This window comes from Herpailurus yagouaroundi, unplaced genomic scaffold (assembly GCF_014898765.1).
Source record: "Herpailurus yagouaroundi ecotype Mexico unplaced genomic scaffold, PumYag 187, whole genome shotgun sequence".
Classification (NCBI taxonomy): Eukaryota; Metazoa; Chordata; class Mammalia; order Carnivora; family Felidae; genus Herpailurus; species Herpailurus yagouaroundi.
In genome coordinates, this window is record NW_024412418.1 from 9,659,289 (window position 1) to 9,671,900 (window position 12,612).

Here is a 12,612-nt window from a genome sequence, read left to right on the forward strand (position 1 = left end):
TCCCATGTGACAAGTACCCAGGCGGCTGCCTGAAGATGGCTGGGCGAGAGAACATGGCCTCCACTCTTCGTTCAGAGGCCGGTAACCTGTCTGTGTCCCAGGAAAGAGACTCAACTAAATAAAGTGCTCCCAGAGCAGGCAGCTTTCCATGACAAAAGCACACAAGCCAAGATGCTGAGGAGTCAGGGCAGCCTTCCACAAAGCTCTGAGAAGCCACCTCTGCTTGGGTCTCAGCAGCTGTGGGCCTGCGGGGGCTCCGGAGTCGCTGACACATATTTGTGGCTCTATTTCACCAAGTCACAAGGAATGCACATGTGCGGATTTACCCTGGAGGCAAAGCACATTCACGTTTCTTCCAGTGAAGCAGGGAGGGCAAGAGAAAAACTGCTTACGGACAAAATCACTCGTGAGCACAGCCACAGCAGTTTTTAATTTGCCTAAAGAACATATCGTGTACGATTTCAGGATGTGAGCAGGGAGCACTGTCCCCACAGTACGCATACTGTGAATGGGAGAGGCCAGCTGTCGTTTAACAGGACTCCAAGCTGGGAAGCAACCCACACCCTCACCCTCCAAGCAGCTGCACCGCGAGATCAGCTGGACCAGCCTCTGGAAGTCTCTTCAGGGTGGGAGTCTCAGCTCAGTCTCAGCAGAGCTCCTCACAAAGACCGCCCGTCACCAGCGCGCCCCTCTGGGGTCTGGATAAACTGTCCGAAAGGTCAGGTTTATTCTCGGTTCTCTGGAGTGGTACTCTTTGGGCACTCGATGCTAAATGGAAACACAGACAACTCTGACATAAACACATTTATGAGGAGACGGACCCCCGTCCCGCGACCCCCGTAAGTACCAATGAGCTCTTGGAAGTCTTGCGGAGAAAGGTTTTCTTCTTTGAAGAACACTTCCCCCACCACCATTGCTCTGATTGGCCAGCGCCCTCGCAGTGAAGTACTTTCACCTCTTCTACCTGTTCTTCCTCTCAGCTTCCTGCCATTTCCCCCAATCTCCTAAAACAGCATGTAAACGGCTGAGACCAAAGACGGGCGTGAGATTCCACTCTCGTGCCAAGTGCTCTTACGTGAACCTGCACACCTTAAACATGACCTTGCTTTACGGTCTGGCCTGAGCCGTGGAGCTGTGCGGCCCACGGTGATGTGCTAGCCACTGGCTACCTGATGCTATTCAAACTTAAGTCCCTCCACACACTAGCCACATTTCAAGAGATGAAGAATGGTCGTGTGTGTCTAGAGGCTACTACATGGGGACTTAAGAGATGCAGAACTTTTCTGCTGTCACAGAAAGTTCTGCTGCATGTTGCTGCCGCAGAGGTCCGTTCTGATTGTCAGTAGCATCAAAACTCCTTGATAATGACATCACTCTACCGCCTCTCGCTCACAATAAAAGCACCTTGCTTTTCACCACATCTGTTAACAGAAATTAACAATCACAAGCTGTCAGGCCACTGCCTCCATAGGAGTGAATCCAAATCACTTGCATGTTCTCACCTGCCAGTCAGCTTGTGTAGCTCCTTCCATGATTAACAAGGTCCCATGATCCAAGGGTATCTTCACTCTTTCCACATAGGTGTAGTCTCCATTCTCTTCCTAGAAAACAGCATTCATTGCACTACATTTTTTGTGGTGTGATCAAGATGCAACAGAAGCTGACGATGGTCAAGAAATGCAATCCTCTACTCAGCTAGACTATAGGGGCTCGTATACTGGTTCTGTCACTTGGCAGCTGTTTGGCCTTAGGCAAGCTGTGTCACCGTTGGTACCTTAATTTACTCATCTGTAGAATGGGGATGATGACAGGACCTGCCACACAGGGCTGTTATGAGCCTCCACCGATCGAATACATGTAAATTCCTTGGAGACTGGCACATATTAAGTACAGTATAAGTGCCAGCTATTATTATCAGCATCTAAAATGCAGAACAGCCCATTCTGACCTGTGAAGAAATTAAGTCATTCATTCGAGAACTCCTTACATCTGCTTTATGCCATGCTCTGTGTTCTGACATAGTGTGGAAAACAAGGCTTTTAAACAAGATGTGGTGTGATGAGTTCTCACTGCTTTTTCAGAAGTTATGATAATTCATTAATTGGTACCTATGTTAAACTAGTCACAACTCTTCCTATAGCTCCTCTGGTGTCTTGGAGATACATTCTTGTTTCTTTCCAGAATAGTCAGCAGCAGGATTTTCTTAAAGAAGGGAGCTCTGGCTTGACCAGAACAGTGTTGCAAACTGAGACGGGCTATTTAAGCCTGAGAGCATAGATCACAACACTTCGGATACAAATGCCTTGTATTCACATTGCCCCTCTCTTCCAGAGAGCTCAAAGTCCATTCACGTCCAGTCCTCTGATGGAAGCTTCACAGAGTGGCCTGCGGAACAGCCAACAGGTGGGGGTCACTCTTCCTTCGCAGCCAACAAAGGGGTGCGTTTAACAACTTCCGTGCTCACAGCAACGAAGAGCTTATCAAGAGCTGAGACCCAACCTTCCTGATCTTTCCACTTCCGTTCTGGGCAGATCCACCCATTCATCTGCTTCACTTCGGATGCAAGGGACTGCATTTAGGTTATTGAAGGATTGATTTCACTGCAATACTGTGTTTATGTTTATTATTGCAGGAGTGCTTCAGAGAATGTAACTATTTACAATGATTTCCTTCAGGAAAATCAAAATCAAAACAATAATGAACTTGCATAAACAGTTTAAGTTCTAGGTCCCAACCCTTGGCAGTGACTTTGTCGAGCACAGTCATAACTTTTCCAGGCAGAAGATAAAAGCAATGTTTAAACATAACTTTTGGTTTCAGTGATTGATTTTAATTGTGCCTGCCACCTTTTCTTTTTCAGTAGCAAGTAAGCGTGAAGCATTAACCTCTGACCCGTCAGCCAATCAGAGAGCAGTGGGAAGGTGACCCTGTTCTCGGGTGGCCCAGCTGCATCTCAGAAAAGCTGAGCAGCTCTCTATAAAAAAGGATTCCAACCACAAATGTATGTCCTACTGGAGAAAAGGTATCAGAAGGGAGTGCATCGGCCATGAGATTAGAGGGCTCAGGGCTCCTTGATTGGGGCTGTAAAGTCAGTTGCCAAATCAAGATTCAACACAGCTAGGAGCAGACCTCTTGCCCTGTACAGGAGGAGTGCCCTACACTCAGGGAGTGCAGCAGAATCTTCGTCTATAACTCAAGCACAGACACAAGGACAGGGCAGAAAAATGAAGTAGAGAGGAAAGACACTGAGCCAGACACAAAGACAATTCTGAGACAAAGACCTCTTAGAACAGTAAAAACATTATTAGGGAAGAGGGAGTACCAAGGCCAATGGAAGAGACGGGGTGAGCACTGTAATTCTGCCTGGAAACATGCACCGGGAATAGACGTAACAAGTGAGAGAGAATTCCAGATGCAAGGGGAAAATACCAGCACTGATAGAAAGTGATATTCAACAGAGCCACGTTTCACTTAATGTTCCTAAGATCTGAATTTTTCAAATGAGAAAAAGCCTCAAGTTGATTTTAAGTACACTACTTCCAATATAACCTTTAGTTGTACATAAAAGCAGAAGGGGGTGATCCTTCACTTGCAATGGAGCTACTATTTTTTTTTTAATGTTTATTTATTTTGAGAGATTGAGAGTGCGAGCAGTGGAGGGGCAGAGAGAGAGAGAGAGAGAGAGAGGGAGACAGAGAATCCCAAGCAGGCTCTGCACTGTCTGTACTGAGCCTGACACGGGGCTTGATCTCAAGACCGTGAGATGAGGACCCAAACCGACATCAAGAGTCAGCTGCTTAACCGACTGAGTCACCCAGGTGTCCCGGGGATGGAGTTACTCTCTTTTTTTTTTTTTTAATGTTTACTTTTTGAGAGAGACAGACAGAGTGTGAGTGGGGGAGGGGCAGAGAGAGAGGGAGACACAGAATCTGAAACAGGCTCCAGGCTCTGAGCCGTCAGCACAGAGCCCGACGCGGGGCTCGAACTCATGGACCGCGAGATCACGACCTGAGCCGAAGTCGGATGCTCAACCAACTGAGCCACCCAGGCGCCCCATGGAGCTACTCTTAATCAGTCTCTGAAAGAGACAATGATACCCAGTGCACCCAGTGAAAGAGGTGATGTCATTACTTTGCTGGTTGTTATTTATTCCTTCCAATCCCTTGGCTCAGAAAACACATTCCTAATTTGCGGAAGGAGATAGAAAAGAGGGCAAGGGGTTCTACCAAAGCAACACAGAGCTCACAAATGTTTTCTTCTTTTATTGAGGCCAGAGTGCCAACAGACCCCAGAGCCACTCTTTAACTTAACCAAGACACGCAGAGACTTCTTCCAGTCAGGAAGCACGTAAAAGGCCAGTGGAGCTCACGCGGCAGTGCATAAAGGCACAAATTGATAAATGGATGAGCAACACTGGAAGCACCAGTCAGACTGTTTAGACCATTAGGCATGGTAAAGTTACCAAAACAATGGTTCTGTAACCCTTTTGATTTACTTAGGTCTTTTCTCGAGACAAAAGAAAAAAAAAAAAAGAAAACACCCCTAAAAAAACCATGGCATAGGATAAAATTTTCCATCCCTGACCCTGGTGAAAAGAGGCTTTTCAGAGGCGCTGGCTGGCTCAGTCAGTAGAGTATACGACTCTTGAACTCAGGGTTGTGAGTTCAAGCCCCACACTGGACACAGAGCTTACTTAAAAAAAGAGGCGTTTAGGGTTATAATCAGTCTACAAGGTGGGTTTTGTTGTTGATGATTTGGTTTTCCACACACTCAAAACTTCACAAGCAGATAAAGCAAAAAATATATACTTCTATATTAATTATGATCAACACTCTCCCTCCATCCTTGCCAAGCACAGCCAGTTTATCTGAACACTTGATTAGGATTCCCAAGGTCTTCTGGGCCCTCCCAAAGTTCTACAATCTCACCTCCACCTCCTGACACAAGCCTCCCTAGTTTCCTTTAGAAAAATGGTATTTAGGGGAAAAAAATCTGGGTGTATTTATCATTCTATCATTACTAACTATCCAACAGACAGGAAACCGCAACATTTTTTTTTCCATTGGAAAGGTTAAGTTCACATTTTACAAGCTCTATATAGAGTTTTCATGGAATCGCTCCTTTCGCATCCTAATTAGAAATTATAAGCAACCATCAATGCTTGAAAATCAGCAGCAGCATAGTTTTTCTTCCTATTGTAAGAGTAACACAAGTTCACTGAAGTAAACGACACACTTGTGAATTACTGGTTCAATGTCTGCCTTCCTACTCTCTGATAAGTTCTATAAAGAGGATTATGTGGTCTTGCGCTTTTGAAATATGCTATCACACATGTCAATAAATATGGGAATGACTGAGGAAAAGTACCAGGAAAACATAATCCTATTATCCAGAATTCATGCAATGAATGCCCAGGAAACACTGTATAAATATAATTACGCACTTTACATTTTTATCATTATATTGTGAGCATGTGTTTACATCTTAAAGGTACAGTATTCGCAAATGTGGTTCTATAATATTCCTTTATATGAACATATCTTTCCTTCTTCAAACTCACAAATATTTTTTGGCCACCTATATTATGTCAGGCACTGTGCCTAATGCTAAGAATATAGCAGTAAGGAACATACTATTAGACACTGAGATTTTAATATGCCGGTACTGATAAGAAAAAAAAAAAGAGAAAAGAAAGGGAGAGAAAGAAAGGAAAGAAGGATGGATGGATGGAAGGAAGGAAGGGAGGAAGGAAGGGAGGAAGGAAGGAAAGAAGGGAGGGAAGGAGGGAGGCAGGCTACTGCAAGTAGATCCTGGGCAAAACATTTCTGGGTGTTTTTCTAAGGATATATTGTCAAAAGTGGAATTACTGGATCCTTGAAGCAGTTTGATTTGTTGTACCAAAATGCTTTCTTAAGAAGGTTGTGGAAATTTCTAATTCCATCAGGAAAATACTTATCCTCCCCTAAAAAATTTAGGGGGAAAATGGCAACTCATTATTCAAACAGAGAGTTCTTTAATTACTAACCTAGTCCAACACTTCTTCACATGTCTATTTGCTGTTTGCATTTATTCTGTTGTGAACTCTCTGCTCACGTTCTTTGTCCATTGTTCTACAGGATGTTGTATTTTTCTTACTGATCTGTAACCACAGATAGTGAGATATTTACCCTTTGTCATAGTTTCTGCAAATATTTTTCTCATTTGCTATTTGTCCCTTAACTGTGTTTATGATATTTAACGTAGAGTAGCTCAAAAACTTTTAGAGTCAACTCTGACCTTTCTTTGGCTCTCCTTCATGGTTTTTATGCTTAGAAAGTCTTTTCTCATCCTGAGGGAAGTTAAACATACAACTACATTTCCTTTTTGGTTAATAAAAAAAAAAAAAAAAAGAGTCTACATTTTTTTAGATTTAACTCTTTAATCTCTCTGGAATTTGGTGCTTTATTTCCCCCAGGCTTCTTTTTATAAGTTTCCAAATACTTTTGGATAGGATCAACCACAGTGTATGCTGCCCAGGGGCCAGGCATGTCAGGAACTATGTGTACGTCATTGCTAACGCTCATTACAACCCTGTGAAGGAGGTGATATTGCCCATTTTATCGTAAGCAAAAGGAGCTAGAGGGAAAGCACATCTCTAAGGCAGAAGACTGACAGGAGGCAGGCAGGGCTAGTATTTGAACTTAGATCTGCCGGACTCTAAAGCTTCTATTCCTTCCACTGTGCTCTCCGAAGTGATCTCTACTCCTTTTGGAATTCTGTAATATCTCCCGTTCTAATTACAAGGCACGGGACTGAACCGCAAGGGTCACAAACAGCAGCAGGCAGCATAAATGAGGAGTGGCGGTAGGACACAAGACAGTGGGGAGTGGGGAGCGGGGGCCACGGAGAACCGGAGAGCACGGGCCTGCACACAGGTGTAGCCACTCCGAAGCGCCAGCTCCCCATTGCCTCAGGGTTGTCTGATTTTCTGGGTTTTCCAGGGAAGATGAGAAATGGGATTTTTTATGAAAAATCTCCCGAGTTATAAATTTTGGCAAGTAATACAATTTCTTTTCAAACGCTGGGCAGCATAAGCAAGTCTGAGAACCAGATTCACCTCAGGAGCGGCCCAGCCGTGCTGCTGGTGGGACCCATCGCCTGACCCCTTTTATGCCCACATCTCGTCATTCTACCTAGCCTGGAAGCTCCCGAGCAAGGCCAGTTATGATCTGCTGGGCTTCTTTGATCCTGCTTCGCCATTCCACACGGTAGTGCTTGACAGAAAGCTCAGGACACACATGTCACTTCAGGCACACATTCTTAATTTCAGCAACCCAACTCAAGGAGAAAAGGCCCTTGAAAGCAGAATATAGTTCCGAGTTAGTGGTCTGAGTCTACAGTGAGACCTTTGATTCTTCAAGTGATCCCGATCCTGGTAAGTCGATGAGCTACTTATGTGAAAATTTTCCATCATTTTACCAAGAAGATGCTGATAAAACCAAACGCAAATGAGCAGAAAGGACAAAGTGGGGGCCCGCAACCTGTTTCTCATTTTCCGAGCTCTCAGGAAGCCCTTGACATGCAGTAACTATGATTAGTTTCTGCACTGGAGGCTTCAAGGCTACAGTGGGCCCTTGAATCCTGGAGAGGAGCACATTAATGAGAAGGCAGAGAGCGAGCGCAAGGGAGAGCAGAGAGATGACCTCGCACAATGGGGCGATCACACAGGGAACAGCAAGACACCAGGGCAGACTGGGCACAGATTATGTAAAGATTTGACAGTCTGGCTAAGGAACTGACATTTTATCTTTTGTTCCAGTAGGAGCAAATAAAGGCTTCTGAGTTGGAAAACAAAGCGATGAAAGCAGTGAGCTCACTCTTGGCTCTCTGCTCTTCTTTTGCTCTGAATGATGACGTGCAATTCCATAGTTTTCCTTATCATCTACATTACTAGTTCTAACTCAATTCAACGGTTGTCTGAGCCACACTAAGTGATTTAACAGGATGCTTCAGCCACCTCATCTGTACAACAGGGATAATAGTGGTATCGACTCCATGGGATTCCTGGAAGATTGACTATAAAGCACTTAGAACAGGGCCAGGCACAGAGTCAACACTACACGTTTGTTATTTATCATCATCACTTTCCTGTTGTTATTCTGACAATTTCCAGATGACATCTCCAGCACAGGCCTGTCATCTGAACCACAGACCTATACAGCCAATGGCCTACTTCCCACTGGAAGTCTCAGGCTTCTTCAACCTAGCATGTAGAAGAAGAACTCTTAACTCCATTTATGAATCCTCCTTCAACAAGACCACAATCAAATGCAAAAGTCCCTGCTCCTCCTCCTCCGAGGAGCTACCCACCAACTACTCAAGCCATGAACCTGGGAGTCACTCTCGATTCTTACCCTTACCTCTAAAGTAGAAATGCAAGTTTTATCGGTTCACCTTCAAAATCATGCCTCAAGTTCATCCTCTTCTCTTCATCCCCACTGCCACCACCTTAGTCGAAACCAGCAGTACCACAGAGTCTCCCACCTTCTATTTAAGTTGTGGTCGTTGCTCTTTGTTTATTTGATTGTAGTCTAGCTCCTATGACCTCCATGAGAAAGGCCCCATACTTGTCATATTCACTGCTATATCCCCAGATTTGAGCATAGCACCTGACACATAGTAGGTGCTCAGTTAGTAATTGTGGGACAGAGAAGAGAGGAGATAGAGAGAGAGTGACCTATTCCTGAAAATAGCTGTCATCTGGGCATCAAATAGAACTGGGAGAGAAAAGACTGAAATTAAAAGACATTTCAGTACCCTAGGTATGTGGTAAAAAGAGCCTTGGATAAAGATGGCCACTAGGAGAGGGATTCAGGAACAAATTAAAAAGATCTGGGAATTAAAACAATTAAGAGAACAGGAAAGAACTAAAAATAATTTACACGTGAACCTGACCAAGAGAACAGTGATATCGTGAACATAAATGGACTTATTAGCAGATGGAACTGTGGAGTTTTCTGAGAGAACAATAAATCTGATTTTACATTTTCAGGTCAAGTCACATGTGCTATTATAGGTGGCAATGTCCTGTGAATATGTACATGTGATCCCTAAGTGAGATAGAAGTCAAAGCTGGAGATAAGAGATTCAGAAGTCACTCCACCAAAGAAGGAACAGTTGAAGCCATAAGAGCAAGTGAAATCTTGTTTATTAACTTATATAACCAACACACACACACACACACACACACACACACACAATGCTAAATCCTGGAGACATAATAACACAGAAACTGACCTTGCCCATATGGCATTGACAATCTATTGCCAGTTTATAATCTCCTAAAAACTCATATAAACAAAGATAACAGAATCAAAGATAATCTTGAATATCCACACTTTAGAGGCTGAATGTAAAGGAAAAACCTTTAAAAAGGTATGGAAATAGCAATGAGAAAAGTGTGAGATTAGGAAAGGAAAAGGGAGCTAAGAAATGGTCGAGTTTCCAGCAGTGAGGTGATAGATACGGTATTACAAGGAAGAACAGAATGACAATCGAGAAAAGGCAACGGTGTCTGTATATTAGCAAAGTGGTGGGGTGGATCTATAGAACAGGTGTTTTAAGAGTTAAGGGGTGCCTGGGTGGCTCAGTCGGTTAAGCGGCCGACTTCAGCTCAGGTCACGATCTCACATTCAAGCCCCTCGTCGGGCTCTGGGCTGATGGCTCAGAGCCTGGAGCCTGCTTCCGGTTCTGTGTCTCCCTCTCTCTCTGCCCCTCCCCCCGTTCATGCTCTGTTTCTCTCTGTCTCAAAAATAAATAAACGATAAATATAAAATTAAAAAAAAAAGAGTGAGTTAAGTTGTAAGGAAAGGGAAACTGCAGACATAGAAAACTTACTCCCGAATTTGTACTTCAAAAGCAAGTAAACAAACCCAAAACCACCCCAGGTGTAAGTAAGAATGCCTGCAGAGTCAAGCACAGGGTTTTCTCAAGATGGTAACAGATATAAAGAGATTTCCCCAGCTTTCTGGTCCAAGGATCAGATACATGGTAGAACTGATTGACAAGTATGATTAAGGCTTTTTTGCAGACTGAAATGATTATTGAAAACTGAATGTTAGCCCATGTTACAGCCGCTTAACCTGCTGAGGGCCAGCTGTCCATTTACTTGCCCTATCTCCCAACTTACGACTATGCCAATAAAGTTTCCCTCTCCGCTTTTTTAAAGATTTTTTTTCAGCTTGTTTTCCCAATCAAATTGTGGTGTTCCCTTGCCTTTGAGAACCTGGCTGGCTTCTAGACTGCTTCACGGATCACCTAAACTTGCAGCTGTATTTGGAATACGAAACTGTTCCTACAGTGTTGATACAAGAACACAGCTGGACTTACTGTTCACAGTGGTAACATTTTTTAATATTATTTTTTATGGAAAGAGAATAAAGCTAGGACCCGACAATGTCATCTCTAGTTATTCTGCTGACTCAAACCACGCTTTAAATGATGGCATCCTCAATATTGATCTGAAATACATTACTTTAAAAAGAAAAGCAGCTCTTTCTGAAATAAGATCTGCTAAAAGTAAAAGGCTGCTGGAAGAGCATAGATCTGAAATCGCCAAGGATATCTATTCAAAACCGGTTTTAAACTTCTTTGCCAGATACAAATCTTTGGGTGTTTACCCAACTCTTTCCTGATTTTTGGTACTGATTTACCATGGAAGGTTCTGATGAGGTGAGTGAGAATACGAAGTAAGCATGAGGGACTGGTATGGGCAATCAATCACCCTATACCAGAGATGACCAGTGATCTCAATAGTTCAATAAGACCTCCCGACCTCTTGCTTGGGAGGTCTGGGCAATTGTTCAATGCAACGGAGGCTCTCTCTGCAGGCATCTAAAACTTAGCACTGTACATCAGACTAGCATGAGAACTCTTGCCTTTCCTTCTGGACTGGACACACTGAAAGGCAAATGGAGTGAAATGCCTGCTGACAGCGTTTGTTGTTCAGCTTTGTTGTTGACATAGTACTGGGGGGAGAGCATGGGGGCAAGAAGGTACTGAATTTCGGCAAAAATAAACATGGCTTTACACTTACTGTTACAGTCATTCTAGAGACACTGAATGTGCATTTAAAATCAGAAGACTTCATGAAATGATGATTCCATTCTTGGTAATATATTTCCAAGAAATGCAACTTAAACTACTATCTTGAAAGAGCTCCCCCACCCCCAAGACTGTAGAAACAGAAACTAATGTTCTCCTTCCTCTAAGAGCATATGAGGACAAATTCCACCATGTCTGACATCCAGCTGACCTCAGTCACTAGCAAAAGTGCAGGGTTCTCTAGTCATCCATTAAAACAAGACAACTCATTCCCAACCCGTTCCTGGACATCACCTGATCAGACAAACTCCCCCTTTCCCACCGCCTCCCCAAACTCTCTCCTTCCTGCCCCTGTGCACTATGTCCTCTGGAATTCCCAGTCAGTGATGAGCAAACACCCTTAGATCCCCAACCTCATGTGCTCTGAACGTTCCCTTGACTTGCCTGTCTTAATTGAAACCTAGCTATCTCTAGGATTTCAAATCTCTGAAGACTTCTCATGTGGAAAGTGATCTTGTCTGTCCCATCCAGAGAGCCAGGAGATAATCCACATTAACACTTTCAGACCACTATTGCCATACCTCTCTTAAAAAATCCCTGCTCCAGGGGCGACTGCGGGGCTCAATAGGTTGAGCGTCCGACTTCGGCTCAGGTCATGATCTCGCGGTTTGTGAATTAGAGCCCTGCGTTGGGCTCTGTACGACAGCTCGGAGCCTGGAGCCCGCTTCGGATTCTGTGTTTCCTTCTCTCTCTGCCCATCCCCTGCTTGTGTTCTGTCTCTGTCTCTCAAAAATAAATAAGTAAATGTAAAAAAAAAAAAAAAAAAAAAAAAAAAAATCCCTGTTCCTCTGAGCTCATGTCATTGACCTGGCCACCTCTGTCCTTCTCTGCCTTGGTCCCAGGTATGCACAAGGTATAAAAAGTTCTTAACTGGTCTCCTGGCTTCCACTCTTGCTCCTTTTTAGTCCAGGCTCCACACAGCAGCAACTTACTTTTATAAAATTATCCATCAGATCATGTCATTCTTCTGCTTACACATTTCCATGGCTTCCTGATGTACTTAAAATCTGCTCCTTCCTGAGGCTCCTGAGCCTCTGCATGATCTGGCCCCTGTCTACTCTCCCCATCTTATCGCCTGCTCTGCTCCTCGCTTGCTCACTCTGCTCTGGTGTGGGGCCTCCTTCTCCTTCCTCAAACTCACTAAGCTCTCTTCTGCCCAGCTAAGCAGTCATCTACCATGAAAACTGCACTTGGGAAAGAAGAGAACATCACCAGAAGGGTTAGGAATAGTTTTTATGAGTATGGCAAAGGGAGGAAAAAATTCTCACATTGGGACACTGTTTTAAAAAGACGAGTTTGGGGGCGCCTGGGTGGCGCAGTCGGTTAAGCGTCCGACTTCAGCCAGGTCACGATCTCGCGGTCCGTGAGTTCGAGCCCCGCGTCGGGCTCTGGGCTGGTGGCTCGGAGCCTGGAGCCTGTTTCCGATTCTGTGTCTCCCTCTCTCTCTGCCCCTCGCCCGTTCATGCTCTG

The 12,612-nt window shown here is 44.3% G+C and overlaps 1 protein-coding gene across 4 annotated transcripts in view; it reads right to left on the reverse strand.

Moving 5' to 3' along the window:
* Positions 1–404: 404 nt before the first annotated feature.
* ALKBH3 (alkB homolog 3, alpha-ketoglutarate dependent dioxygenase) overlaps positions 405–12,612 on the reverse strand; it is a 33,015-nt gene continuing 20,807 nt past the window's right edge. For 3 of the 4 annotated variants that reach the window (XM_040495394.1, XM_040495395.1, XM_040495393.1), the window contains 2 exons: positions 1,503–1,601; positions 405–768 (listed from right to left, as the gene is read on the reverse strand). In XM_040495394.1, coding sequence (XP_040351328.1) covers positions 676–768; positions 1,503–1,601 — 192 coding nt within the window. In that variant the 3' untranslated portion in view covers positions 405–675. Of the gene's footprint in view, positions 769–1,502; positions 1,624–12,612 lie in introns of all 4 variants that reach the window. The other variant, XM_040495396.1, reaches the window with a different exon arrangement.